The sequence below is a fragment of the Eriocheir sinensis genome, chromosome 35 (assembly GCF_024679095.1).
Source record: "Eriocheir sinensis breed Jianghai 21 chromosome 35, ASM2467909v1, whole genome shotgun sequence".
Taxonomy (NCBI): domain Eukaryota; kingdom Metazoa; phylum Arthropoda; class Malacostraca; order Decapoda; family Varunidae; genus Eriocheir; species Eriocheir sinensis.
In genome coordinates this window covers 17,035,722-17,060,534 of record NC_066543.1, presented here as the reverse complement: position 1 = coordinate 17,060,534, position 24,813 = coordinate 17,035,722, and the positions used below count along the sequence as shown (strand labels likewise).

At 39.4% G+C, this 24,813-nt stretch overlaps 1 protein-coding gene across 3 annotated transcripts; it reads left to right on the top strand.

Annotated features, from left to right (window-relative positions):
* Nucleotides 1–1,229: 1,229 nt before the first annotated feature.
* LOC127007514 (ornithine decarboxylase 1-like) lies at nucleotides 1,230–24,452 on the top strand. Of its 3 annotated transcripts, none has more exons than XM_050878638.1 (11): nucleotides 1,230–1,393; nucleotides 17,657–17,799; nucleotides 18,086–18,274; nucleotides 18,583–18,679; nucleotides 19,757–19,833; nucleotides 20,028–20,200; nucleotides 21,236–21,437; nucleotides 21,685–21,837; nucleotides 22,281–22,472; nucleotides 22,767–22,978; nucleotides 23,259–24,452. In XM_050878638.1, the coding sequence occupies exons 3-11, from the start codon at nucleotides 18,182–18,184 to the stop codon at nucleotides 23,470–23,472; spliced, it is 1,413 nt and encodes a 470-aa protein (XP_050734595.1). In that variant the 5' UTR covers nucleotides 1,230–1,393; nucleotides 17,657–17,799; nucleotides 18,086–18,181; the 3' UTR covers nucleotides 23,473–24,452. The 3 variants fall into 3 exon arrangements, with proteins under 3 accessions (XP_050734595.1, XP_050734597.1, XP_050734596.1); XM_050878640.1 differs by lacking the exon at nucleotides 1,230–1,393 and adding an exon at nucleotides 15,936–16,416; XM_050878639.1 differs by lacking the exon at nucleotides 1,230–1,393 and adding an exon at nucleotides 15,936–16,421.
* Nucleotides 24,453–24,813: the final 361 nt, after the last annotated feature.

The following is a 24,813-nucleotide window of genomic DNA, read 5'->3' as shown; positions in this document are numbered from 1 at the left end:
AACTTTTTTCGTTAATGCTTTATTTTATAAATATGATCTCTCTCTCTCTCTCTCTCTCTCTCTCTCTCTCTCTCTCTCTCTCTCTCTCTCTCTCTCTCTCTCTCTAAAAGTTAACGAGTCATACGAATTTAACAGTGGCAAGTAAAAAGAAAACGAAGTCTTGGGTTAAAAGTTAGTGAGTCCCACGAGTCTTTAGAAAACGCTAATATATATTGTTATTGTTATTAGACTATGATCGAGTACATCCATAATAACTATACATGCTATTTTTTTTTCGAAAAAATAAATATTCACTTCATTCAGAGAGAGAGAGAGAGAGAGAGAGAGAGAGAGAGAGAGAGAGAGAGAGAGAGAGAGAGAGAGAGATATTAAGTTGAAGGAGAGAGAGAGAGAGTTTTCTTTACAGGAAATTTATTTGGGAATTTCATCAGAAGTCATTAAGGAAAAAAAAACTCCTTCGGGTACCGGTACTAACGGTACTTGAGTTTTCGGTACCGGTACTACCGGTACTCAAATTAACGGTACTTGCCCATCCCTACTTAACAGCAAACTGTCGTCGGCAAATAGTCTAGTGGAAGAGTTAGGCGTTGAGAGTGAAAGATCGTTAATGTACAGGAGAAAAAGAAGGGGGCTTAGAACGGTGTTTTGTGGGACACCTGAAGAAACAGGAACAGTGTCAGATGAAGATCCGTCAAGAAGAACACGTTGAGTCCTTTTAGTAAGAAATGCAGTGATCCAGTGAAATATAGGTCCTGAAATACCGTAGTATTTCAATTTTAATGTCAGTCTTTTGTGCGGGACTTTGTCGAAGGCTTTGGCAAAATCTAAAACAATAGTGTCAACTTGTTTAATGTCACGTCGGTCAAGTATAGCCTCGTAATGTCATGAAATGTAGTAATGAGTTGCGATTCATCTCCGTGAACCATGTTCGGAATTATCTTTTCAAAATTCGGGTTTACATGTCTTCCGATACAAAGTATGGTATAATACTGAGAAGATAAATTAATTGAAAAGCAGGAGCGCGCACAGCAGCTGCCGTTTAAACAGCCCGCCCAGAGATTCCTCCGCGGCGGTGCAGGACACATTCGTCCGCCGAGAAGCTAGTTCAATAATAATATCGCCATATGATAATTTCGTCATCGACATTGAAACCGGCAAATATATCATCCATTCAGTGCAAAAAATAATTAGAATACAGAAGAAGCATAAGTTGCGTCACAGAAGAAATGGGCACGATGGGTCCCCTCCCCTCGCCCTCACTTCACCGCTGGACGTGCAGGAGGTCGGCTGCTGCTTCTCGTCGGGGCTCCTTCATGTGCCACATTCTATGTTCCCGAGGGCTAATCCAACCTACAAAATTTCTTCAATAAGAGGGCCTCGGTCGTCAGTCCAGGTAACGTGTTTTTCTGTGTGCGTGTGGTGGTGTGGGGGCCAGAGAGGCGAGGGGCGAGCATGCCAGGGGACGCGGGCCACGGGTTGCCCACTGCCACACGGGGACACTCCCTGGGGGGGGCTGAGCAGGGCATTCTGTCGTGGCGGGGGTTTTCACATGGCTTATTCGACACGTACGCTGAAGGAACGGTTCTAGATCAGAATATAGGAAGGTTGACCACTGGAGGTCAGGAGTCCCCAATAACCGTTACCCAGAAGTTAATTGATAGTGCAGGTTACTCTTAGGTGACCAGATTTCTGAGACAAAATCCGGGGACATTTTCGGTTCAGAGGCGTAAAAACCTCCAAAACATGTTGTGTTTTTGTCATTGAAAAACTAAAACGGGGATACTGCCCATACCATTCATAAAGCACCATTCAAAAGTTTCTCTCACCCTATTTATCCTAAATTGCAAAGGAATTGAATAAAAATTCAATTGATTAACGATTTTTTTCTCTGATCAAAGTAGCTGAGATTAAAAAATTTGGGGTATTATTGTAGGAGTACACCAGTCTAGAGATGGCTTTTTTTTTCTTACCCCATTAGAAAGAAAGAGCATTTCTGGAGTAAATTATCCCCAAAAACAAATCATCATCATTTATATAGGAGGAGGAGGGAGGAGGGAGGAAAAAAAAAACTAAAAACTTTGTTCGCTCGATAATTGAAGTGCTACAAATTTGTGCCTACTGTTGATTAGTTAGAAGTAGTTAGAGGTTAGTTTTAGGTTGGTTAGTTTTTTAGTTAGAGTTGGGTTGAGTTGTTTTAGTTTTGTAGGTTAGTAGGAAGTTAGGGGTTAGTTTTGGTTGGTTTGTTTTAGTTGTTGGTTGTGGTTAGGTTTTAGGTTAGTTAGTTTAGGTTAGGTTGTTTTTGGTTGTTGGTTGTTGGTTAGTTACTGTGTGGACGAAACAAAAGTTTTCTGGTGATTTTAGTTTCTGTAGAATTCTTGCAGATAAAAATCTAAATTTTTATAATGGAAATGTGGGTTGTATTGTAAAAACAACATGAAAAGGCTGATGAAATAATATGAATATTCAAATGAGCATTCATATTCAAAAAAACTTAATTTAACTGTTTCGGCTCGAACTGCTGAACAATTACAAATTTGGTTTTATGTTCTTCGAATGCAAGCTCGCAAATTATGCCATGCAAAGCTGTTTATCATTTCCCTAGAGTTATATACACTACACTGTACAGTGCGAGTAGTACGGTGCGCAACTCTACGTATAGTTTGGTCAACATTTTTTTTTTTTTTTTTTTTTTTTTTTTTCCCAATTTCGGATCTTTTAGTTACAGTGAAAACCGGGGACAGCAGTAGCCGGGGACTGTTCCCGGAAACCAGGGACGTCTGGTCACCCTAGGTTACTCTCAAGGGATCCAGTAGTCAGCTTAATCTGATAGTTGCGGGGATCATGTTTCTTTAAGGCCCCTCTAAGCAAATTAATGAGAAAAAATCATCCCTCACGCAAATCATTATATATAAATGCATTTGTGATCAGTTTATGCATCCTCTATTTTGGGGGTTATGTCAAGACAAAAATTTGTCCCGTTGCTGATACGTGGTAAAGCCACAAATTTGGCCCGTTGATTCTACCTGGTTAATGAACGTTTTGTGCAGCTAACGAGGTTCACTGAGCAGCACTTATGATGTTATTGAGATTGTGGTGACTCAGAGGTATTGTAAATATGGAGATTCATTACGTGCCTTCAATATTGCCCCCACGAGAATAATAACCTTTCCAAGGTCTCATACTATTGTACTTCTCCAGTTTTACTGGCGCATTATACATGTAGGGGGCTCCCCCCCCCTGGTTAGGGGTGGGGTCGAAAGGGGCGAAGCCCCCCTGTTAGAGGTTAGGTTATGTAAAGTTCAGTTGGAGTAGTTTAAATCTGCTCCCCCACCCAAAAAACCCGATTTCCCACGGGTTCCCCAAGATCGTTAGGGGAAGGGGAGTAGGCCTTTTTCTTTGCTTTTAAGTACTTGCGCCTTCATATTATGGTTGAGGAACATGGATTTCATCTCTTAACTATACTGTGGAGGCATAATATCGTATATTGAGGTCTCCACAATTACTGACTCAGAAATGTTCATCAACTATTGGTAAAATTCTAGTGTTTGCCCATACTCTCCCCTCTCCCCCAAAACAAGCTTGGGGACCTGTGGGAATGCGGGTTTTCGGGTGGGGGACACTAAATCCATTGCAATCGCATATTTTTTAGAAGGGGGGGGTGATTACTAGGGAAATTCCCTACATTTAGGGATTTTTTCCTCCCACCACCACCAAAATAAGGGTTTGCGACGAATTTACTGTTCCCCATACGGAAACCACACATTCCCACTGGACCCAAGCTTGCTTTGGGAGAGAAGCGTAGTGAACCCACCAAACGACGCTCACCTCACCGGTCTGGCGTGGCACCGGGGGCCATTTGCATCCACATAAACCACCTACACCACACTCAAAGCCCTCTCGGGGAAAATTTACGAAACCTTAGCCACCTCTGGCAAAGTTAATACTTATATCATGGATTTTTTTTTTGGTCCCTGAATGCAGTGCAGTGACAAGTGACTTCCGGAAAGGAGAAAGAATCCAATTCAGGGACTATTTATTGTTGAAAATAGGGGATAATATTTCACAAAAGCGTCGCCTCCTCTGGCGTGGGGGAGCATATTTAGTCTATTCCAACCAAACTTTATGAGCTAACAGCTAACGGGGTGAGAGACAGATACCATGCAATAATATGTTATTATTGTTAGAGATACGGCCATCTTGAGGCCAACTGTAGTGCTAAGATTAATGGAGAAGCCACCAAATGTTTCAAATGTGCTGGCGATCATAAATCCAAGGAGTACACCATGGCTGAGAAGAAACGCATAAATTGTGTGAGGTCCAAGAAGCCTGGAATCAACCATTCAGCGAATGACCAGTGTTGTGTAGTTCTCCAGGCTGAAATTGAGAGAATTCGTAACATAACTGATCATGGCTATCAAGTAATTAGTGTCTGTACTCAAAGATAAATTGTGTGTGATAAATGTTCAGTGTGTTGGAAATAATCGTTGGATATTTAATTGTGATACTATAATGAAAATATCAGACGTGAAAACTGAACCAATAGATATTTGTGATATTATTCATGAAAACAATTAAGACACTCACTCACTCACTACGATGTTTGAGTATAAGTGCATCAAAGATTATTATTGAGACTAACATTGTAATTGTTGACGGCCCTCGTAGACCGCTGCATCAGCGGTGGAGCAGGGCCTGAAACCTCATAAACGGTAATGGTAACGACATATGATAGAGGTATTTCTTTGCCAAAGCGTTGGGGCGGGGAGGTGACCTTACTTTTTCTATTTGACCTTACAGGTACCAGTAAGGGTCCGCCCACCCCATCTCTGTCCTGCCCCTTACATATTTACCCATTCCTCTTTGTATATAAAAAGAATTGTTAATCAATATACCTACTTCTACTCTTCCTTCACACCACTGAAGATGGTGGCAGTGTCCACTGAAACTGTTTGGTAAAAATATACCTCTATTGTCTGCCAATGTGTGTTTTATTTACATCAAGAAGATCACATCAGTGTGATTAGCCCAGTCTACTAATGAGCTTGTTGCCAAGCAGTGTAAATATATATGTAAAATATCTATTTTAGATATTCTGTAAAACAATGGGAATGTTATACATAGGTGAGCGGTTCACTGCTTTTGTCCACTGCCTCACTTCAGTTCAGGGTTAAAAGTTTTGCCTTTGTTATGGCACTTCCTTTAGTTTCAGTATTTTTTTAGAAGTATAACTGTCTCACTGCAACGACACCTTTGTGAAATATGAAGTACTCTGTGCAGATATGATTCACTGCCTTATTGCAATTGATTTCCCATTGCCACTCTCGTAATGCTAGAGATTAATTTTTGTTAATTGCATTATGGCAGCAGGGCTCTGGTCAGGTTAGATTCTGTCACATTTAGTTTGGTTTGATTTGTTAGGTTTAATTGTTTGCGATACTTATGTGTGATGATGTACTTCTTGATTTTCTGTTGTTGTTGTCACTGGTGATTGGTGGTCAAGGCTGCAGCCAAACTGGTGGTTGCAGAGTCTGCCTTCCTCATTGTCTTGTGAGGGCTTAAGTACAAGACCACTATTCTCATTGTGCTTATCTCAACATTCATGACTTGTCTACTCTTTCCTCTCTTCTATACAAAAAATATCTTAATTAACCTTGGCCAGCTTTTATTTTTCTCAGCTATCCTTGAATACCATTGTATTTAGAGCACCAATACTACCTAAATCAGGCTCTTACACAGCATTTCCATAGGAACATGGTTGATTCGTGGTGGGCTCCCTAAGTTTCTGCTTGTCAACCTTCTTAGAATAAAGAATTATACTTAATTCCTTTTGGATGAAGACCTTGTCTTTACAACAGCATATAGTAAGAGATCAAAAGTCCTTTTAATCTCTAGTCCATCATCAAAAAGGAAAATTAGGAGCACAGTGTGTTAAAGGTACTTTAAGCTTCTAAATTATTAATGATATGGGCCCTATCTTTAAGTAACTGTAAGGGATATCAGGCATGAGTACAGTCTTCCCCACAGGCAAGGCATGTAGTACTGTACGGTATGATTGATTTATCGTAATTCATACCAAAGAAAAAATACAGTACCGTAATTTAGTACCGTACCAGTAAATGACACTCGTACTGTACTGTTATGCTAAAATATCGTACCATAATTTCGTACCTCATTTCGTACCATGCATACATAATGCTAATACGATAAATCATACACATATAGTACAGTATATACTACTTTATTACTACAACAGGTTATATTTCATTGCATTCAATATACTATGAATATCAATAAACTTGGAAAATTGTTTTACTTTAAAAATACAATTACACCTCATGTGCACACCATATGCACTTCAGGGGAGGCACAACAGCTGAGATGATAAAATTAGGTCAAAAAATCATTTTTTAGTATTTCGCATATCTAGATAGAAAAAAGCTTCAAGAATGAAGCCGTAGTCAGTAAATAACGAACACCGGGTGGCAACACGGTTTAAAAGAAATCGAATCCCTCGATAATTACCACATAATATGTCATACTCAAAACTTTAAACTCATTTATCTCAAAACGTCAAATTTTAACTTCAATGAGTAGCTGTGCACAAAAAACTTGATGGATCTAAATGAAACTCACCATACTTGTACATAATGGGTATGTCTACATTTCCAAGACAGGGTTTTAAGAAATTCGAAAAAGTCTTGTTCTGGATACGTTATATAGCTAAAAAAAATAGTGACGTCATTATTTCATGAAATTGCGAAAGCGGTTTCTCACGAACTAAAACGAATTTAGCAAAAAACTGTATTGGGTAGGTTAATATGTTATTCTACTAATACCATGCAAAATTTGGTAACTCTAGAGTGAAAATTAAAATTTACGTGAATTTTTTAAGCTGTGACGTCATGACGTCACGACGTCATGAACTAAAATGTTCTACCTACTACCATAATATCAGAAAATGGTGCCATTGCACATTGCAAAAGTTTCAAACAAAAATATTGAAAACTTTTTTTTTTATGAATATTTTTCATCCAGTTGTTGTGCCTCCCCTTCACATTTGCAGACCATACTCGCGTTATTTTGGTCCTCTCATGCACCATTACGCCCATATCACTCCACATATGCACACCACATCTGCACCAATCCACACATGACTATCAAGTCATTATTCAAGTGGCATCTAGGTATTGTTACTAATTTATAACAACACTTTGGATCATGCAACCACTTGGCCAACTCACCTCCAGTATTAGGTAGATCACCTCAGCTAAGGACTCACTAGTAGTCTAAATCATTACAAAGGGCCCCCCATAGAGAAGTAGCCTGTGATTACACTTAGCTGTGATGTGGAGGCGGTTTCAGATAAGTTAATCTTTTTTGCTTGCTGCTCGATTTCTTAATAATACTTAGTCTAAGCCAATGAACCACCCTCACTTCCTTAACAACCCTTAATTCCTAACACACTCCCCACAAAAGATTGCTATTCTAAAATTGCAATGAATAACTAGAGGAATAGGAAATTTTAATGAGTTGCTTAAGTCTGAGAAGTAAATAAGGACTACTTCATTTTTAGCTGAAGATACTAGGGTCTCCTTTATTTTGGAGAATAGTACCCTCCCCCAATGCTTTTTTATGGAGTTGCTTTTAATGAACTATTCTGAAGGGAAGTGAAGCTCCCTCACCTTTTATTTTAAAGGAGTTTGAAGCTTATGTATAGGGTAGGTCCTCACTCTGACTATGGTGTCATGAGTGTAGCATTTATAGTGCAAGTCCTCACTGACTATATTTCGTCATAATGTGATATATTGACTTTACCTCTATTTAATTTAGCCTTTACCCAGCCTTTTATTTTAAAGGAAAGGGTAGCATTATTTGAGATCCTCACTCTGCATAAGGTAAACAGTGTAGCATTTTATAAGTAATAAACAACCCTTAAGTCTGAGAAATAAATTTGGACCATTTAAATTATACCTGAAGGTGCTAAGGTCTCCTTTATTTTGGAGAATTGCACCTTTCTCACCTTTTATTCTAAAGGAAGTTGCTTTAAATTAGTCCTTATTTCTTTACAGGGAAGTGGAGATTTTATAAGCAAAGAAGATTTATTTTAGGAGGAGAGAAAGAATAGAAGCAGCTTGGGGAGGTAGAGGTCGCTGCATGCCTCTTCCAGAGAGAATAGCCCCTGACCCTAGTTCTGAAGCCAGGTGTGTGTGAAGCCACTAAGGCAAAACCACTATTGGGTGGTCACACCAGCTTTAATTGCATGTTCAAGTATTCATGAGCAGGGTTGGAGTAATTACACCAGGAAAAAATTATTACAATTACTACTTTCATTAACTGTGAATTATAATTATAACTACATTTGGAAATAGCAATGACATTACAATTACAATTACTTCCAAAAAATCAATTACAGCTACAATTACATAATGAATATTACCCATATGCTACCTTTTTTTTTTTTTTTTTTTTTTTTTTTTTTTTAGAGCACAGAGCAACTCAAGGGCAACAAAAAGATGTAAAAGAAGCCTGCTAACTGTTGCTCTCATATAGCGATTAGTATAGAGAGGTCGATTTCGAATGGGGATGTGTCTTGATACACTTCTTGAAAGAGGTCAAGTCATAGGCAGGAGGAAATACAGACGAAGGAAGACTGTTCCAGAGTTTACCACTGAAGGGGATGAAGGAATGGAGATGTTGGTTAATTAACTTTTGCATAAGGGGTTTGGACAGTATAGGGATGAGCTAGAGTAGAAAGTCGTGTGCAGCGGGGTCACGGGAAGGGGGGAGGCATGCAGTGAGCAAGTTCAGAAGAGCAATCAGCATGAAAATACCAATAGAAGATAGAAAGAGATACAACATGGCGGTGGAATTTAAGAGGCTGTCAGTAACATGAGGAGGAGAGCAGATAAGACAGAGCCTTGGACTCCATTCTGTCCAACAGAGCTGTGTGAGTGGAGCCCCTCCACACGTGAGATGCACACTCCATATGAGGGCGGACAAGGCCCCTGTATATGGATAGCAATTGTGTGGGGGAGAAGAACTGGCGGAGATGATACAGAACGCCCAACCTCGAGGAAGCTGATTTAGTGAGAGAGATGTGAAGTTTCCAGTTAAGATTTTGAGATAAGGATAGACCGAGGATTTTTAGTGTTAAAAAAGGTGACAGCTGAGTGTTGTTGAATTGTATCCAAAGGAATGGAATAGTATTTGAGAGACTGGAAAAGTTGATAAACTACTTAAAATGATGTATGATGTATACCAGATTTCATTTACATTAAACAAGAGATGTATGAAACTAATAATCTCCTTAATTGTGTATCTGTGAACAGAAACAAAAGATCACACTAGATAACGGTCCTGCTCTAAACTTTGGCCTGTGTATATATATATATATATATATATATATATATATATATATATATATATATATATATATATATATATATATATATATATATATATATATATATATATATATATATATATATATATATATATATATATATATATATATATATATATATATATATATATATATATATATATATATATATATATATATATATATATATATATATAAACTTTGGCTGTGTGTGTATATATATATATATATATATATATATATATATATATATATATATATATATATATATATATATATATATATATATCTATATATATATATATATAGGACTTATCTAGTGTGATCTTTTGTTTCTGTACACAGATACATAATTAAGGAGAGATTATTAGTTTCATACATCTCTTGTTTTATGTAAATGAAATCTGGTATACATCATACATCATTTTAAGTAGTTTATCAACTTTTCCAGTCTCTCAAATACTATTTGGTGCAACTCTACACTTCTTGTTCATAACTCGCGTCCATTCCTTTGGATACAGACCTTTTGTAGAAACACTAGATTTCTCCATGCGAGTATGCATTAACAATTAATGTGTCAAAGAAGCTGGCAATTGCAGCATTAATTAACTTAAAGCGATAGCAGATACATGCAGTTATGCTGGACAGGAAAAGGCATATTTTAATGTTATGCACAGCCACCTCATTGATGTAACTAAAAGTTATGTGGTTTGAAAAGATTTTGTCAAGTCATCAGCTGATGGGAGAGTGCGGATCATTCCCCTGTTGGCGACCAAGCGTTAAATACTTGCTGTTTTGTCTGCTTCACTTCTGTGGGCCACTCCATAGCTTTTTCCCTAACAGTGATTTTATTTGTGTATGATGCCATCATATATTTAGTGAATAGGCTGCTGTGTTTTCACCTTTTGACTTAGTCACAGCAGGCAGTGCTCTTCATGAGTTCAGATTGGTATCCATACACCATGATTTTCTACTTCCAGCCATGTTGCTTTTCAAGACATTTCAATAAGTACTGTAAGATATATATTTTTAATTGGTGCACCTTGGCCATTGGGACTCAAAACAAATATTTCCATCATTATATCTGTAGTACTGTAAATGTAATGAATATCCACAGTCAAGGTCAAGGCAAAGGGACAGGTGTTTGGAGGCTTTACTGGATGAAACATAACAGAATATCTGTTCATGCGTATAGAAAAGACAAAGATTTTTAAAAGTCACATACATTGGTAGCGTAGTACAGAACAACGGCGGGTCTCATTAAGAAGTCTTGTAGCGGATGCACTTGGCCAATGATGTTATATACTGACTCGTTCAGCTCGAGTTTATGGCGTTATCGATACCTGTGCAGAAGGATAAAGATTTAGATCTTCAAATAACATGCTCCCCGTCCTACTCAATGACAGTGAGACACAAACGCTAAAGAGTAATTTGAAGAGGCGAATTGATGACTTGGATAATAATATTTACATAGAATCATGGAATATCGCAAGAATGACTCAAATCTCCTGTTTCTGCATGAGACTGATTTGAGTCACTTAGTCCGTGAGCGCCGACTCCGGCTGTACGGGCATGTGACACTCTACCTAGGAGTCAACCCTGCTCACCGGGCTGCACTTGTAAGAGACCATCCCGCGTAGAGGCCAAGGGAATGCCCTCAAAGCTCGTATACCTTAAACTTAAAGTAAATGAATCCTCCTATGAGATACTTGGAATTGAAAGGAGGCCTGGATGGAGACTTGCTAGGAGGAACTCCAGGTTGGGCGTTGTAGGGCGGAGTGAGACGACATCCTACCCCCTCAATGTATGCCCCTAGTGATATATTGCCTCTATTTAACTGACCAGAATTTAGGGATCACGTAAGCTGGGTAACTAATCTATATATATGTAGTCTATATATACCAAGTCAAGTCACTATGCTTCAAAACTGCAACCGGCACGCGCAGGAGGCGGTTTTGGGGCGAAGCAGCGGGATGACGTCACTTGGAGCTAAAAAAAATATACCCGCCAGTTCAGGGGTGACTAAAGTTGGGGCCGTATGTGCACTCTGGATGTGCATTCTCGCCTTCTTTCACAGCGCGTTCAGGCAAGCCACTGACGAAAAAATGTCTTTATTGTGCTATTGCGTGACTGTAATTTCAATGACTACAAACGGCGGTGTGGGGTGTGAGGGAGGGCATGTTGAAGTGATTGATTTAAATTAGTACGCCTTTCCTCGTTTTCTCAAAATCCCTGTTTCTACATTCTCTAGTTTGGCTCCAAGCTGTGTCCCGCATAAACCACGCCGCAGCCGTGTCTCCTCCCACAAACCTGCGTATGACTTGACTTGGTGTATATAGACTTAGTAACTAATAGAGCTGGGCACTTCCGATCATCAGTCTGATTGTCCGATCTTCCGATCTGATCGGAACAGCAATTGGCGATCAGAATGCAAAGATTGGATCATCTTTGTAAAAGGTAATCGGACTGTGGAGATCGGAACTTCATAAACTAACTTCCGATCACCGATCACAGAAAAGAAAGTGGTCAACGTTGTCATGGCAACAAGTGACTGCGGACTTCTTACAATTATTTTTATACACGTTGCTAAATAGTTACTTCAATAAACGTCTTTATTTATAAAATTAAGCGATAATTATTGATTGTTAATTTATTTAATCCTGGTAAGGTATCGTGAACGAGACGCACAGGCGCAAAGTCGCTTTATTTGCTTGGCGGGACTTGTTACACGATGCCATGACAGTGTAGTGTGGGCTGCAGTAGTGGGTTTCCGCTCACTCCAGTAACCGAGTGGCCTGCCCCAGTTGTCAGTTATGCATTTTCTGTTGCAGTATTACCACCCTCTAATGGCGGCAGCGTCAGTTCCTTTTCGGGAAACCAACGAGACCTAAGCTAAAAGGGGGGGCTTCGCCCCGCCTCGACCCCCCACCTTTTTAACTGGGGGGAGGGCTTTGCCTTCCCTCGACACCCCCCACCCACCCGTCAGGCTCCCCCCGCAACAAGAGGAGGAGGAGGAAGGAGGTCTTGCAAGACAGCGCAACATGCCGCCCAGGCCAAGGCACCAAACTAACGCCCCATACCCCTCCCACCCAAGAACTTATCTAACCTCTTCTTGAATGTATCTATCGTGTTAGCGCTCACCACATGACTTCTACGTCTGTTCCACTCATCCACCACTGTTGGTAAACCAATTCTTGCCTATGTCTTTGTTGAACCTGAACTTATTTAAACCCATTGCTACGTGTCCTACCCGGTGTGGTGTCATCTGCCATCCACGTATCCAATCTGCGCATGTGCGGGACTTGTTTACAAACAAAGGGTTTATGAATTGCGACACGGTACCGTGTCTTTGTCGACTACCTATCGCGATATGTCCCACCAGAGTTTTTTTTATATTTTTTTTAATCTTTTTAAAAGTAAATGTTGACGTATGCTTTGAATTTGAAAATTGCGTGAAATATGAAAATTTCTTCCTGCACCCTTTGTATGAGGTAAATGAGGTATGTCGGTAAGTGTGATAAATGAGGTAACCTGCTCCCCTTGTATGTCAGTAAATGTGATAAATGAGATAGCCTGCACCCCTTGTATGTCGATGTATGTGATAAATGAGATAACCTACACCCCTTGTATGTCGGTAAATGTGATAAATGAGATAACCTGAACCCCTTGTATGTCAGTAAATGTGATCAGTGAGGTGACCTACACCCCTTATATATCGGTAAATGTGATAAATGAGATAACCTGCACCCCTTGTATGTCGGTAAATGTGATTAATGAGATAACCTACACCCATTGAATGTCGGTAAATGTGATAAATGAGGTACCCTACACCCCTTGTATATCGGTAAATGTGATAAATGAGGTACCCTACACCCCTTGTATGTCGGTAAATGTAATAAATGAGGTAACTTTTTTTCTTTTCTTTTTTTTTTTTTTTTTACATCTCAGCCTATAAGTGCCGGTAGGCTTTCTTCAGGGGCCTGGTGGTCGGCCCAAGCCCGTCATGGCGCAGGCAATTTTTATAGTGGCGCTAGTTATGCTTGGCTCATGCTGCCCCATGGAACTCATTTCTGATTCGCTTGTGCGGTTTCTTTTAGAATCCGGGATGATAGGTGGTCTTCTGGACAGCCTGTGGGAAGTCTTAAGCCACTCGGTGGTGTCTAAAAAATCCCAGGTGGTAGCGTGGGGATTCGAATCGACATTGCCCATGGCATGATGAATGCGGGCCCCGCACGCTAATCACTCAGCCACCGTCTACCCTTGTATGTCAGTAAATGTGAAAAATGAGATAACCTGAACCCCTTGTATGTCGGTAAATGTGATAAATGAGGTAACCTGAAACCTTGTATGTAAGTAAATGTGATAAATGAGATAACCTGCACCCCTTGTATGTCGGTAAATGTGATAAATGAGATAACCTGCACCCCTTTTATGTCGGTAAATGTGATAAATGAGATAACCTACATCCCTTGTATGTCGGTAAATGTGATAAATGAGACAACCTACACCCCTTGTATGTCAGTATATGTGATAAATGAGGTAACCTACTCTCTTCTGATTGATGGTCATGTTTCTCGGATTCTCTCCATTTAATGGTAGGCTATCTGAATTATGGGGTCCATGTCATTTTTGAATTTGGCCATTTTCCCATAAAAGCTGCCATGCTGTCTTGCCGCCATCTTACCTGGACAAACTACGATATCAACACTGTTTGTAAACATCGGGTTCCGCGCATGCGCTGATCAGGATGGGATGTCTAAGGATACGTGGATGGCAGATGACACAACACCAGCTCACTTAAAATCAAAACCTTATTGCTTATGTTCTTCTTGTAACTAATTTATTTGTGGACCAATATCTTTTATTCAGAAAGCTATTTAACAGGAAGGATAGGAGATTAATGATCACTATCGCTCGTTTTTTATAGAATATTAAAAAAAATATTTCCTAGATATCGATGATAAAATATTAAAATAAAATTGAAAAATGTTTGTAAAAAATCTAAATCAACTTCAAACAAAAGTTAAAATAGCGAACATAATTCCTTTTTCATACTTTCAGAAATTTAATAAAAAGAGTGGACTTAAATAAATGCCTAAAATAAGAAGTTAGGATAACATTTTTCTTTACCATGTCCTGTATACCAAAAGAAAGAGGAAAAATAAGGATGTTTATAAGCAAATAATTAAGTTATTACTTATTTCAAATTATTACGTAAAGAACGCCTAAAATAGGTGTTTCTTGTAATTATCATTTAAAAAAATAATAGTAATTATTATAAGTTTTTATGATCGGATGATCGGAATGGTGATCGGAACAGCAGTACTTAAAAAACGATCGGATGATCGGAATCGGACGAACACTTGTGATCCAGTTGCAAAACTTAAAAAGTTTTTCTGTAACTTTATATTTCATCGCCGTCATAAATCTAAACGGGACACTTGCGTTAAGCTGAAAGACCGCCTTGCTCCAGTGGGAAGCGTATGTTGTAAGTGTGATACCCTGGACAAACTGGTTCATTGCGAATATTCTACCACCGACTGTTATCGCTTCCATCTAGTTAGAATCGCTCATTTTAGACAAGATGGGAAGGGGTTTGCTTCATTCATTATAAAAGCGTCAACTCATATTAGTTAATGTGTTTGCTAATGATAATTAAGATGTAAAGGGCTATTGGATGGTGCACGAAGAATTTTCCGGTCATTATCACCACGTAAATCTCCATTGAAATTAAACACGTCTCGTGAATTCAGGTCCACTTGTTTGTAAGGTACGTAAGGATCCTTGTCTTCAAGGGGCCGGTTGTCCTGTACGAGGCTCCTGTGACTAACCATTGACTTCTGGGTGGTGTCTGGTTCACTGGGTTCCATCGCCTGTGTTCAGTAACCCTCCAGTTATGTTCTTGTGTTGTTTAAATAATATTGCCATCGATCTTCATAGGGCTGTCATAATGGTGTAAACTTGAGTCATCCCCACAGAGCAACATTCTTTAATGACTCGTCCATTTACCCGTTTTCGTCATTATCTCCTCCCTGTAGACAACCCCATTTGTTTCGCCTCGAAGACTCATCCACTCGTTATTTTTTTTTTTTTTTTTTTTTTTTTTTTTTTTGTCACTTTTATGACCTAATTAATAGTACTTATTTTTATATACTCCTGCATCGATGTGCGTGTGTGTGTGTCGACCATCTAGGATGTTCTATGGGTGCCAAGTGTCATGACAGTGAATCGTGTCCTGCAGGCAGGGAGTCGGGTTAGAGAGGTGTTTGCTTGAGGATGAAGCCCCCGCGAGGCAGCAACACCGCCACCCACCCACAGTCTTGCGCCGGAGTATTGATTGCCGTGCAGGCAGGTGCCGGTTACAGTTTTCATGGAACTCAAAACAAATATTCCCATCATTATATCTGTAGTATCGTAAGTGTAATGAATATCCACGGTTAAGAACAAAGCTTTTTCGTTCCCGTGAAGCTCCCTATCTCGCCCCTTAGGCGTAGGAGATATCGTAATCTTGAGTCAGGTGGCAATGATGGTCTCCATCAGCTCGCTTCCGTCAGACATGCTCATTCTCGCTGCGGCTGTGACATTGTCTGAGTTCGTAGTTCGCTGAGCATACTGCCGATTAACCTTGCCCTCACGAAGCTCTTCTTTAGTGCTCTAGTTCATCAGCCTGGTGGTCCTCGACACGTGTGGAGCGGGCTCACCCCCAGCCTGGTATTGGGCGGTACCCACGTCCACACTGGAAGAGGCCAAGTGAACAGCGCTGACCAGGCTCGATCGCCGCCACCGCCACCGCACCTCGCCCAGTCACGATACGGCAGGGCCATTAACGGTGTGGTTCGTGACACTGGAGTCGAGGGTCGTTGTGACAGTTGGTGTCGTGAGGTTGACATCTTTGGGGATCGCGTAAAGAGCTATAATTTCAGCAACAGCAATGGAGGGACAACTGTCAGGCTGCTCCGAAGGCTACTGACAATTATTGGGCAAGCACGCATACCCTGTATGGCGTGTTCATGATAAATGGAGTAATAAATTAGGTGAGGTAAGTGTTTTCTCAAGTCTTAAAGCGTGATTTTGTAGTGTGTCGTAACTAGCATGAAATATTTTTATTCACTACAGCCAAATGCCATTTCACCGCAAAGACAGCATGGATATTGCCAGTCAAAATATAAGATGGATGATTATGATTCCTCAGTGATATTAATGTACTTCATTGAGCTCACCCTCAACATTTATAGCACCAAAATTTGGTGTCAGTGTTAATTTAATGTATTCAAAATCAATGGTAATATCAGGAATTATTTTTTTCCTCTTATGTCGATCCACGTGATCATTCATTTGTCATGACATCATTATGACCAAGCTAAATTGATTATAGCTATTAAAAGAATGTACATGCCCGTGGTATACATAATTTGTGATTTTAAATATTTGATGCTAAATATTGTTATACTGTCATTGATGTTTTACGTTGAAACAAGCATCCACTGGGAAACACACCGCTTTGGTAGCTCTATGGTAGAGCGCTGCGCTGCCAGGCTCCATCGTCTGGCAGGCAGAGGTTCAAGCCCTGCTCAGGCGGATTTTTCCCCAAACAGAGGAGCGGGTACTGTTCTCCTTTGAGCAACGGGGATTGGGTGTGTGGTGTTTGAAGGTCCCGGTAGTACCCAGAGATTGACTATAAGGAACTTGCGAGGGTACTTGCTGGAGATTGCGAGCCTAGCTCGTGATCAGGCCGTGGATGAATTACATGCATATAGTTTTGATAGTTTAAACTGAAGTGAATTGGTGATGGTGCTAGGACATCATTAGTGTTATGAGCTGAAACAAGCATTTATTAGGAAAGTAGTATTATGATCAAACATCCTCTAGGTGGGGGAGGTGACTGATTCTTGACAGATGAAGTAGATCAGGTACTGTTTACATTAGTGACATAAGCCAAAGAGTTTTGACATATCTATTTGTAATCGACCCTTCCCATTCCCTCCACATTATTTGGAATGGTATTGTAATGATAATTGTGTAGCAACAGGTTCATGGGAATGATAAATGTGGGTAGTAGTATCTGCATGTGGTTAGGATGAATAATTCAGTATCTGATGGGGAGAATGTAGAAGTATTGTTCTGACATGAAACAGATACAGAGTAGGGTTTGTTGGTGAACAACAAAAATGAAGTATAAAGAAGGCATTGTGCAATAACAAGGCCATTAGTCTCATCTTACTTTGAAAAAAAAAAAGTATTAATAAGAAAATTTTGTTTCCCCGTCCTATGCAGGGACGATACTCGGGATCCCGTCTGGACCAGTGCACCTTCATACTCTACGGAGGCAACTGGAGGTTCACACTTAACGGTTTGCCGCCGTGGTACTGAGGTTTGCCCTTAGTCTCCATTGTGAGGCTCAGCAGGCCGTAACTAAGGTAATTCTTCCTTACTTTTTGGTCTGATATGTCACTGCTTTCTTTCATCAGACTTACTATATCCTGTAATATTTTACATCTGATGGGTGCTGTCAGGAAGCAAAGAAATTCTATGTTGCCTACTTAATGCACATTCAGTTTATAAAATGCCATTGTAATATTTATAAATTTTTTCCATAAGTAGAATTTTATGTTGCAGTTTAGTTAAGAAAAAGTGTTTACATAAGCTTGTCCTAATCCTTATTTCCACTTTGCACTACTTAAGGTTGCAACTATCATTTTTCAGGCTGATACACATTTCCGTGGAGGTTACAAGAACCAAAAGAAAGCTATTTAGTTCATTATTCTACTCGACTATTCTTCCAACCAAAAATCTGCAAACATGAAGCCAGAATGCGAATTTTTTGCTGGATCTGCTCGCATCCTGAATGAGGAGACTGTCATGGATGTCATCCGCGAGTATGCCAAGGAACCGGTAAGTACATTTGCTTTTGACCATGAACCTAATAAATGCTTTCATCCAGAGAGGTAAAACACTGAAGCTTTGGTATTTATGTTGTAAGCATTCTGTACATGGTTTAAGAATGCATTCTTGTTTTGCATCATATGTAGAATATCTTGGTCAGTCAGCATCTTGATTATTGTTTTGATAGTCATTAAATTAACCAGGAAAAGACTAGTGGATGCACCATTGTTACTTTACTTTAATCAAATAAGAAACAAGGTAGTGCTTCGTTTTTCTTACACAAATGTTGGACAAATTTGCAATGTGATACCTTTCAGGGACAGGAGGACCCCTTTTTTGTGATGGATGTTGGCGATATCATCCAGAAGATCAAGGTGTGGAAGCTCAAGTTGCCTCGTGTGAAGCCATTCTATGGTGAGTTACTTGAGACTGTAGTATACCATCATTTCTTGTTTGACTTGTTAGTTACACAACCTTATAAAGCTGAATGAAGACTGATGTACCTAATTTTTGCAAGTTTTTGATAGTTTTCTCATTCTGCTTTAACAGAAGCTGTCTGTGTTTCTGCCAATTTGAAGTCCAAGTTAATTCAGATGCATGATAATGTTTTTTTAAGCTTAATACAGGTAATGCTTAATTTACACCTGTTTATTTTATGAAAATTTGGAATAACACAGTCAAAGTCTTTTTTTCATGATTTTAGAATAATGTAATGTATGATATGTCATTTCAAATACAGCCAAAAATGTCTGATTATCTAGAGCTCATCAGGGAAGCATTGGTCATTATGGAAGAAAATGACCCAAATGTTCAAAGAAGCTCAGCTGTTTCCCTGGCAGGGATGAGTGGCATGACCTGTGTTTGGTGAAGGATCTCACGCACTCATCCTTAGTGAACAATTTGTCTTGTGACTGGGGTCTAAGCGGGGGAAGGGGAGAGTACAGCATGAAAATGGCAGCCCACTTAAACATCTGTAGGCAGGCCTGCAGCTTATCCTGGCAAACGAGCTCACAGGCAACCCTTTACTAGAAACAGCTGCAATGATAGCAGAACAAGACATTTGTAGGAGACCATAAAATTAATTAGAAGAGGACAGGCAAGGTCCCCCATGTTTGATACCTTTCTTTGCTTATAAACACCACTTCCCCAAGCTTAAAGCCTTACGTGACCAATTTTAGAAAAGTTTGTTTCATGTCTCAGGCACCCATCACCCTTTTTGAGCCAAAGGAATTCAACCCCCACACTTTACATACATTTTTATGGAAAATTGTTTAGTTTACATGACACTTATAGTGATCCCTTTAGGAACGTAACTAGCTGTATATCAGTTCCTGGATTATTCACTCTACCTCAACAAATTTCCTGGATTAGACTGTATATGTCTTTATCTACTAGATTTAAGTTTTATGATATTAATGATGCTTGACTGAGTTATTTAAAAAAAAATTTTGAAATGATTTGGAATTGGTAAAGTGTCTGTTCTTCCAACAGCTGTCAAGTGTAATGACAATCCAACTCTTCTGGAAATCCTTGCTGCTTTAGGAATTGGATTTGACTGTGCATCAAAGGTATGAAAGTGCATTTTTTTCTGATATACATGGTTTGTGATTACCTATAGCTATGTGATCCAGTCAAGTAGTACATCAATTTCTGCTCTTATATATCTTCCACTGATGGACAGTAATGGCATGTTTAATTTTTATTTGCTGATTTGGTGACATATTAGTTTGTGTTGTTAATTAGTTTAGTTTTCTATTTTCAGGCTGAGATTCAGAAGATCCTTCAGCTGGGAGTTGACCCATCTCGCATCATCTATGCCCACCCTTGCAAGCCAGCCTCCCACCTGCGCCATGCAGCCAAAGTGGAGGTCCCTCTAATGACCTTTGACAATGAAACAGAGCTTCACAAGATCAAGGCTTATTACCCACAGGCAAAGTAAGTACGGGGCGTGTCACAATTTAGTCATCATGGAACTGAGGAAATATGTTTTGATTGTTCAATATAAACTAATTATTGCAATATTGACGGTATTATTGGCTTGCTGTTTACATCATTTTGTGAGGTCTATCCTGTACAGTAGCATCTCAATTTTGACAGTGCAGGTGAACTTCTTTACAAACCAGTTATGTTTCTGAAAGTTTACAAGGCAAAACTTTGTTGTGTGAATTTATTATAACTAGAGTTAGATAGAGCTCCAGGACCCTGTCTGTTACCCCATGTAAACCCCCTTTTTTGCTCTATCTGAATCAATATTTGTATTTTAGGAATCCCTAATTCTTAACTTCCTTGACATTACATAATACTCCCCTCTCATTTGAGTTACCTGTGCAGCCATTAAGTAAATGGTTTGTTCCTTGTGCCTCAGTCCTTGCATCCCTCCAACAAGAGCCACACACATCACAACAGCTCTTGTCACTTAACTGAAAATGCAAAATGGAAGTTCCATCTTGACCATGTGCTAAGAGAATATCTTATCTACTTGCATCTCCCATCTCTTTTCTCTCATCTTGGCTGCTTCAATCTTTATATCAAAATCATAGCAGCTATTTACCAAGCAGTGCAGCACATCTTGGTCTTGATCTTGCCATTACTACTTTATGGTGATGTGTCACTTTCTGTTAGGTGATGGTAGGTTAAGATGGGATTCTGTTAGGTGATAGATAAATAGTAGTTTTAAAGTAAAGGGCAGTAAGTTAATATTTTGCTGATTTTGCTGAGCTGCCTGGTTAAATAGCCACACAACATCAATTTTATTCACAGAGCACAGCTCCATAATAAATAGCTGCACTTCAATAATAATGATGATAATGAGTGAGGTGACAGGAATATAAAACAGTCACAGCTCACCCTGCCTCACACTTCCTGGTGCACTGAACACTCCCTCGTGCCAACAGGCATGATAAGTTACTAATTTAGGTATAAAAAGGTATGTGCTTCTCTTTTTTCATTGTCATTTAATTTATTTTCCAGGCTAGTTATCCGGATCCGTTGTGATGCAGTTGATGCACAGGCTCCCCTGGGCATGAAGTTTGGTGTGCTTCCTGAACAGGTTGGAGCTCTCTTGGCCACTGCTCAGGACCTTGGCTTGAACATAGTGGGAGTGTCATTCCATGTTGGCTCAGGCTGTCGTGAATCTGCTGTCTTCTACCGAGCTATTGCTGCAGCTAAAGATGTTAGTTTATTATTTATTAAAAAGGGCTGCATTGTATTCATGTTTTTATTACCAGTACTTTTACTCTTTCCCTGAACATGGGCTATGATTAATATCATTCATAACAATGATGTTACAGTGCAAAGACCAGTTACTGCTTTCATTCCTCTGGATTTTAGTAACCTTGCAAATTTCTCAAACATTGTTGACAATAGTGTTTAAGGTCTCCCTGATTGTATTATGGTACATGTTTTCAATTTTCTTCCAGGTTTTTGAAGAAGCCATAGGTATTGGTTTCAATCCTTACCTGCTGGATATTGGTGGTGGTTTTCCTGGGACAAGCAACTCTTCTTTTGATGAATTAGTAGAGTATGTCAATAAGGGACTGGATGACTTCTTCCCAGAAGGGTGTGGTGTTGAGGTAATGTGTTCAGTAGTATCAAAATTTAAGGATGAATTAGGTTTAAGTTGAAGTGGTATATGGTTAACAAGCAAAAATGTCAGAGCTGCTTGTGATGTGAACATGAATAACAAAGTACCAAAAGTACCTGAAGAAGGTTTATCATAACTGGTAAATGGAGAGAGTTGTAGAGATAAGTAAGAATAATATTGAGGTGGTCAATTGGAGAAGATGGAAAAAGAGTAGAAACCTAGAAAAAAAGTAGTTGTAATGAGTGTAGGAAATCAGTCCTAAAATGGGATGACTGGAATATCTTTGTAAGAGTGAGTAAAACAATTGGAAAGGAAGTAGACATTATTTTGACCTCTTCTTAAAAGGGGTTCTTGTGAAGCAGGGATCAGAATAGATAGATCAGTGTAGGGTCCCTGCTGCTGGTAATGATGAGCATTGTGTATTCTTTTCAGATCATTGCAGAACCAGGTCGTTATGTAGTGGCCTCAGCCTTCACCCTGGTCACCAACATTGTAGCCAAGAGGGAGGTGACTGATGACAACGGATCCCTTGTCTCCACCATGTACTACATCAATGATGGCGTCTATGGGTCTTTCAACTGCACACTGTATGACCACCAGACTGTTGATGTTGCCTTGCTCGAGGTAATGTTCTATAGCAATTTATTGATTTATATTTCTCTCTTTAGAATAGATTATGTAAGAGATGATAATGCATGATAAACCCAGAAAAAAAAAGTATTTTCTGGAACAACCTTCATTCACCCATTTTTCTTCATTACTAAAACTTGAATGCTTTCAAAAGGGGTGTACCTAGACAGCTCTCCAACCTTGATAGATTATCTCTTGTTGGAACTCTCCTCCTGTCGTCTTTTTGTGGAAGCAACATTTTGCTGTGCCCTTGAACTGCTCTCTTCACTGTAAAAAATATTGTCACAGGATCAGGATGACGAGCCTTACTTGCCCTGCTCCATCTGGGGACCAACATGTGATGGTATTGATCAAGTGATGTCAGAAGCAAAACTTCCACGGCTGGCATGTGGGGAGTGGCTGGTGTGGCGGGAGATGGGCGCGTACACACTCGCTATAGGTGGAAGCTTCAACGGCTTCCCTCAGCCGAAGGTCACTGTTGTCATTCCACACCACACATGGTAAGTTCCTGTGTGTAGTCTTATTGGTATTTTGGTAGTGGTATTGTTGAATTTTGGCAATAGTAAATACTTACCATTTTTAAATTACCCTGTGTTTGGGAGTACAGTTTTTGTGGTTAAAGTATTGTTACTGTTTGTGCATCATCTCTGATTAAGCACAATAAAAATAGTATTGTAAAGTAGTTGACCCTTAGTTAGTTTATCACCACTTTATTCATTGGATCACTGATGCTCAATAAAGAAAAGGCATCTGACTGTTCCCCTAATTTTTTTGCACAAGGCTGTACTTGGAGGAACATCTTGGCAATGCTGCTCCCATTACATCATCTGGGGCCCAGAGTGAAGTAGGCTGTGCACCCCAAGAACTGCACAAGGTGGACGGGTTGGCAGCCACGAGTGTGACAGCTCGCTACACCTGCGCCGCCAACACCATGGACCCCGTCACCCTGGAGGACCGCATGGCTCAGGCATTCATTGATGTAGGTGAAATGTAAAGAAGTAACCAAATGATCATAATGTAAAAGTAGGAATTGGTTCTTGTCATGTGCAATGCTTTTTAATGCAGTTAGCTAAGGAGATATGATGTACTCAGTCAAAGCTGCAGTAACTTGGGTGATTACATTTCCATTTTGTGTTGTTTTATGGGGTTGGGACGTTTGTGTATAAAACATATCCAGATTAGTATTTGAAGTAGTAGTTGACATCAGAACATTGTGCTCTGTGAATTTAGAATAGCTGACTCAAGATCCAGTGTCTAGTGGTGGTTGTTATATTTAGAATACAGTTGCATGCATGTAAGGTTTGTAGACAGAAGGGAATTTAGTTTGAAATAGTTGGTCATCATGTTAGAATATACTGCATTGCTTTGACTGGTACTGAAGCCATTCCTAGGATTGGCACCCCTAATAACTACTTAAGAAGCTTTGTCCTGTATCAAGAATTGACTACTTTGATATTGGCTTTGAAAGGCATATGGCAATATTATTCTGATGTAATCCAGTCAGTATTTTTTGAAAATTGCAGTTTTGTTGTTTTCAGGAAAACATCGTCTAGTGAAAGTTTTGTTCAATATGGTCTAAAAAATCAAGATCACTTTTGTTATCCATCTATATGATTGCAGAAAATGTCTAATTGGAATAATGAGAACATTTGTGAAGTCCCTGTAGAACCTTTAGGTGGTGAAGCTCCCAGCAGTACAATAGCCTGTGTGTTACTGCTTACAGAACATCATCAGGAGCTGTAGGCTCAGTCCTCTTAGTCTCCCCATTTCAGGTTGAAAAAACAAACATGTGTTACTATTATTGCAGATCAATTTCCAGTATTATAATGCCCACCTCACTTCACTTCCAACTTGGTGATACTAAAGGTTTTCTTCTGGAACTTGTAACCCCATGGCAATGTGTATCACTGCCTAACTTACGGTACTGCTCAGCAGTACTATTTAATTGAATTGGCAAATTAAATGTTAAATTTCGGTGTTGATTTGTATTTATGCCTTATTTTAAGTGTAAGATGGTTGCAGTAAAAATGCATTAGTAATTATGGCCTAGCTATCAAATACAGGGATAGGGTTGTTAATTTTAGCCTTGGTGGGAGACATGCTTACATAGTTCCTGTAGCCAGTATATTTTGTACAAGTAAAGGGGATTGTAAGCTTGTAAGGCAAACAGTAGTTTACTCAAAAGAGTTATTGTATTGCTGTGGTCTGAATGCTTTAATGTATAGTAATGTCTTGGGTAACTTAATTTTAAACCTTTTTTATTTTATTTTATTTTTTTATTTATTTTTTTTTTTATTTATTTTTTTTTTTTTTCCAGTGGTGAATATCTGTAGGA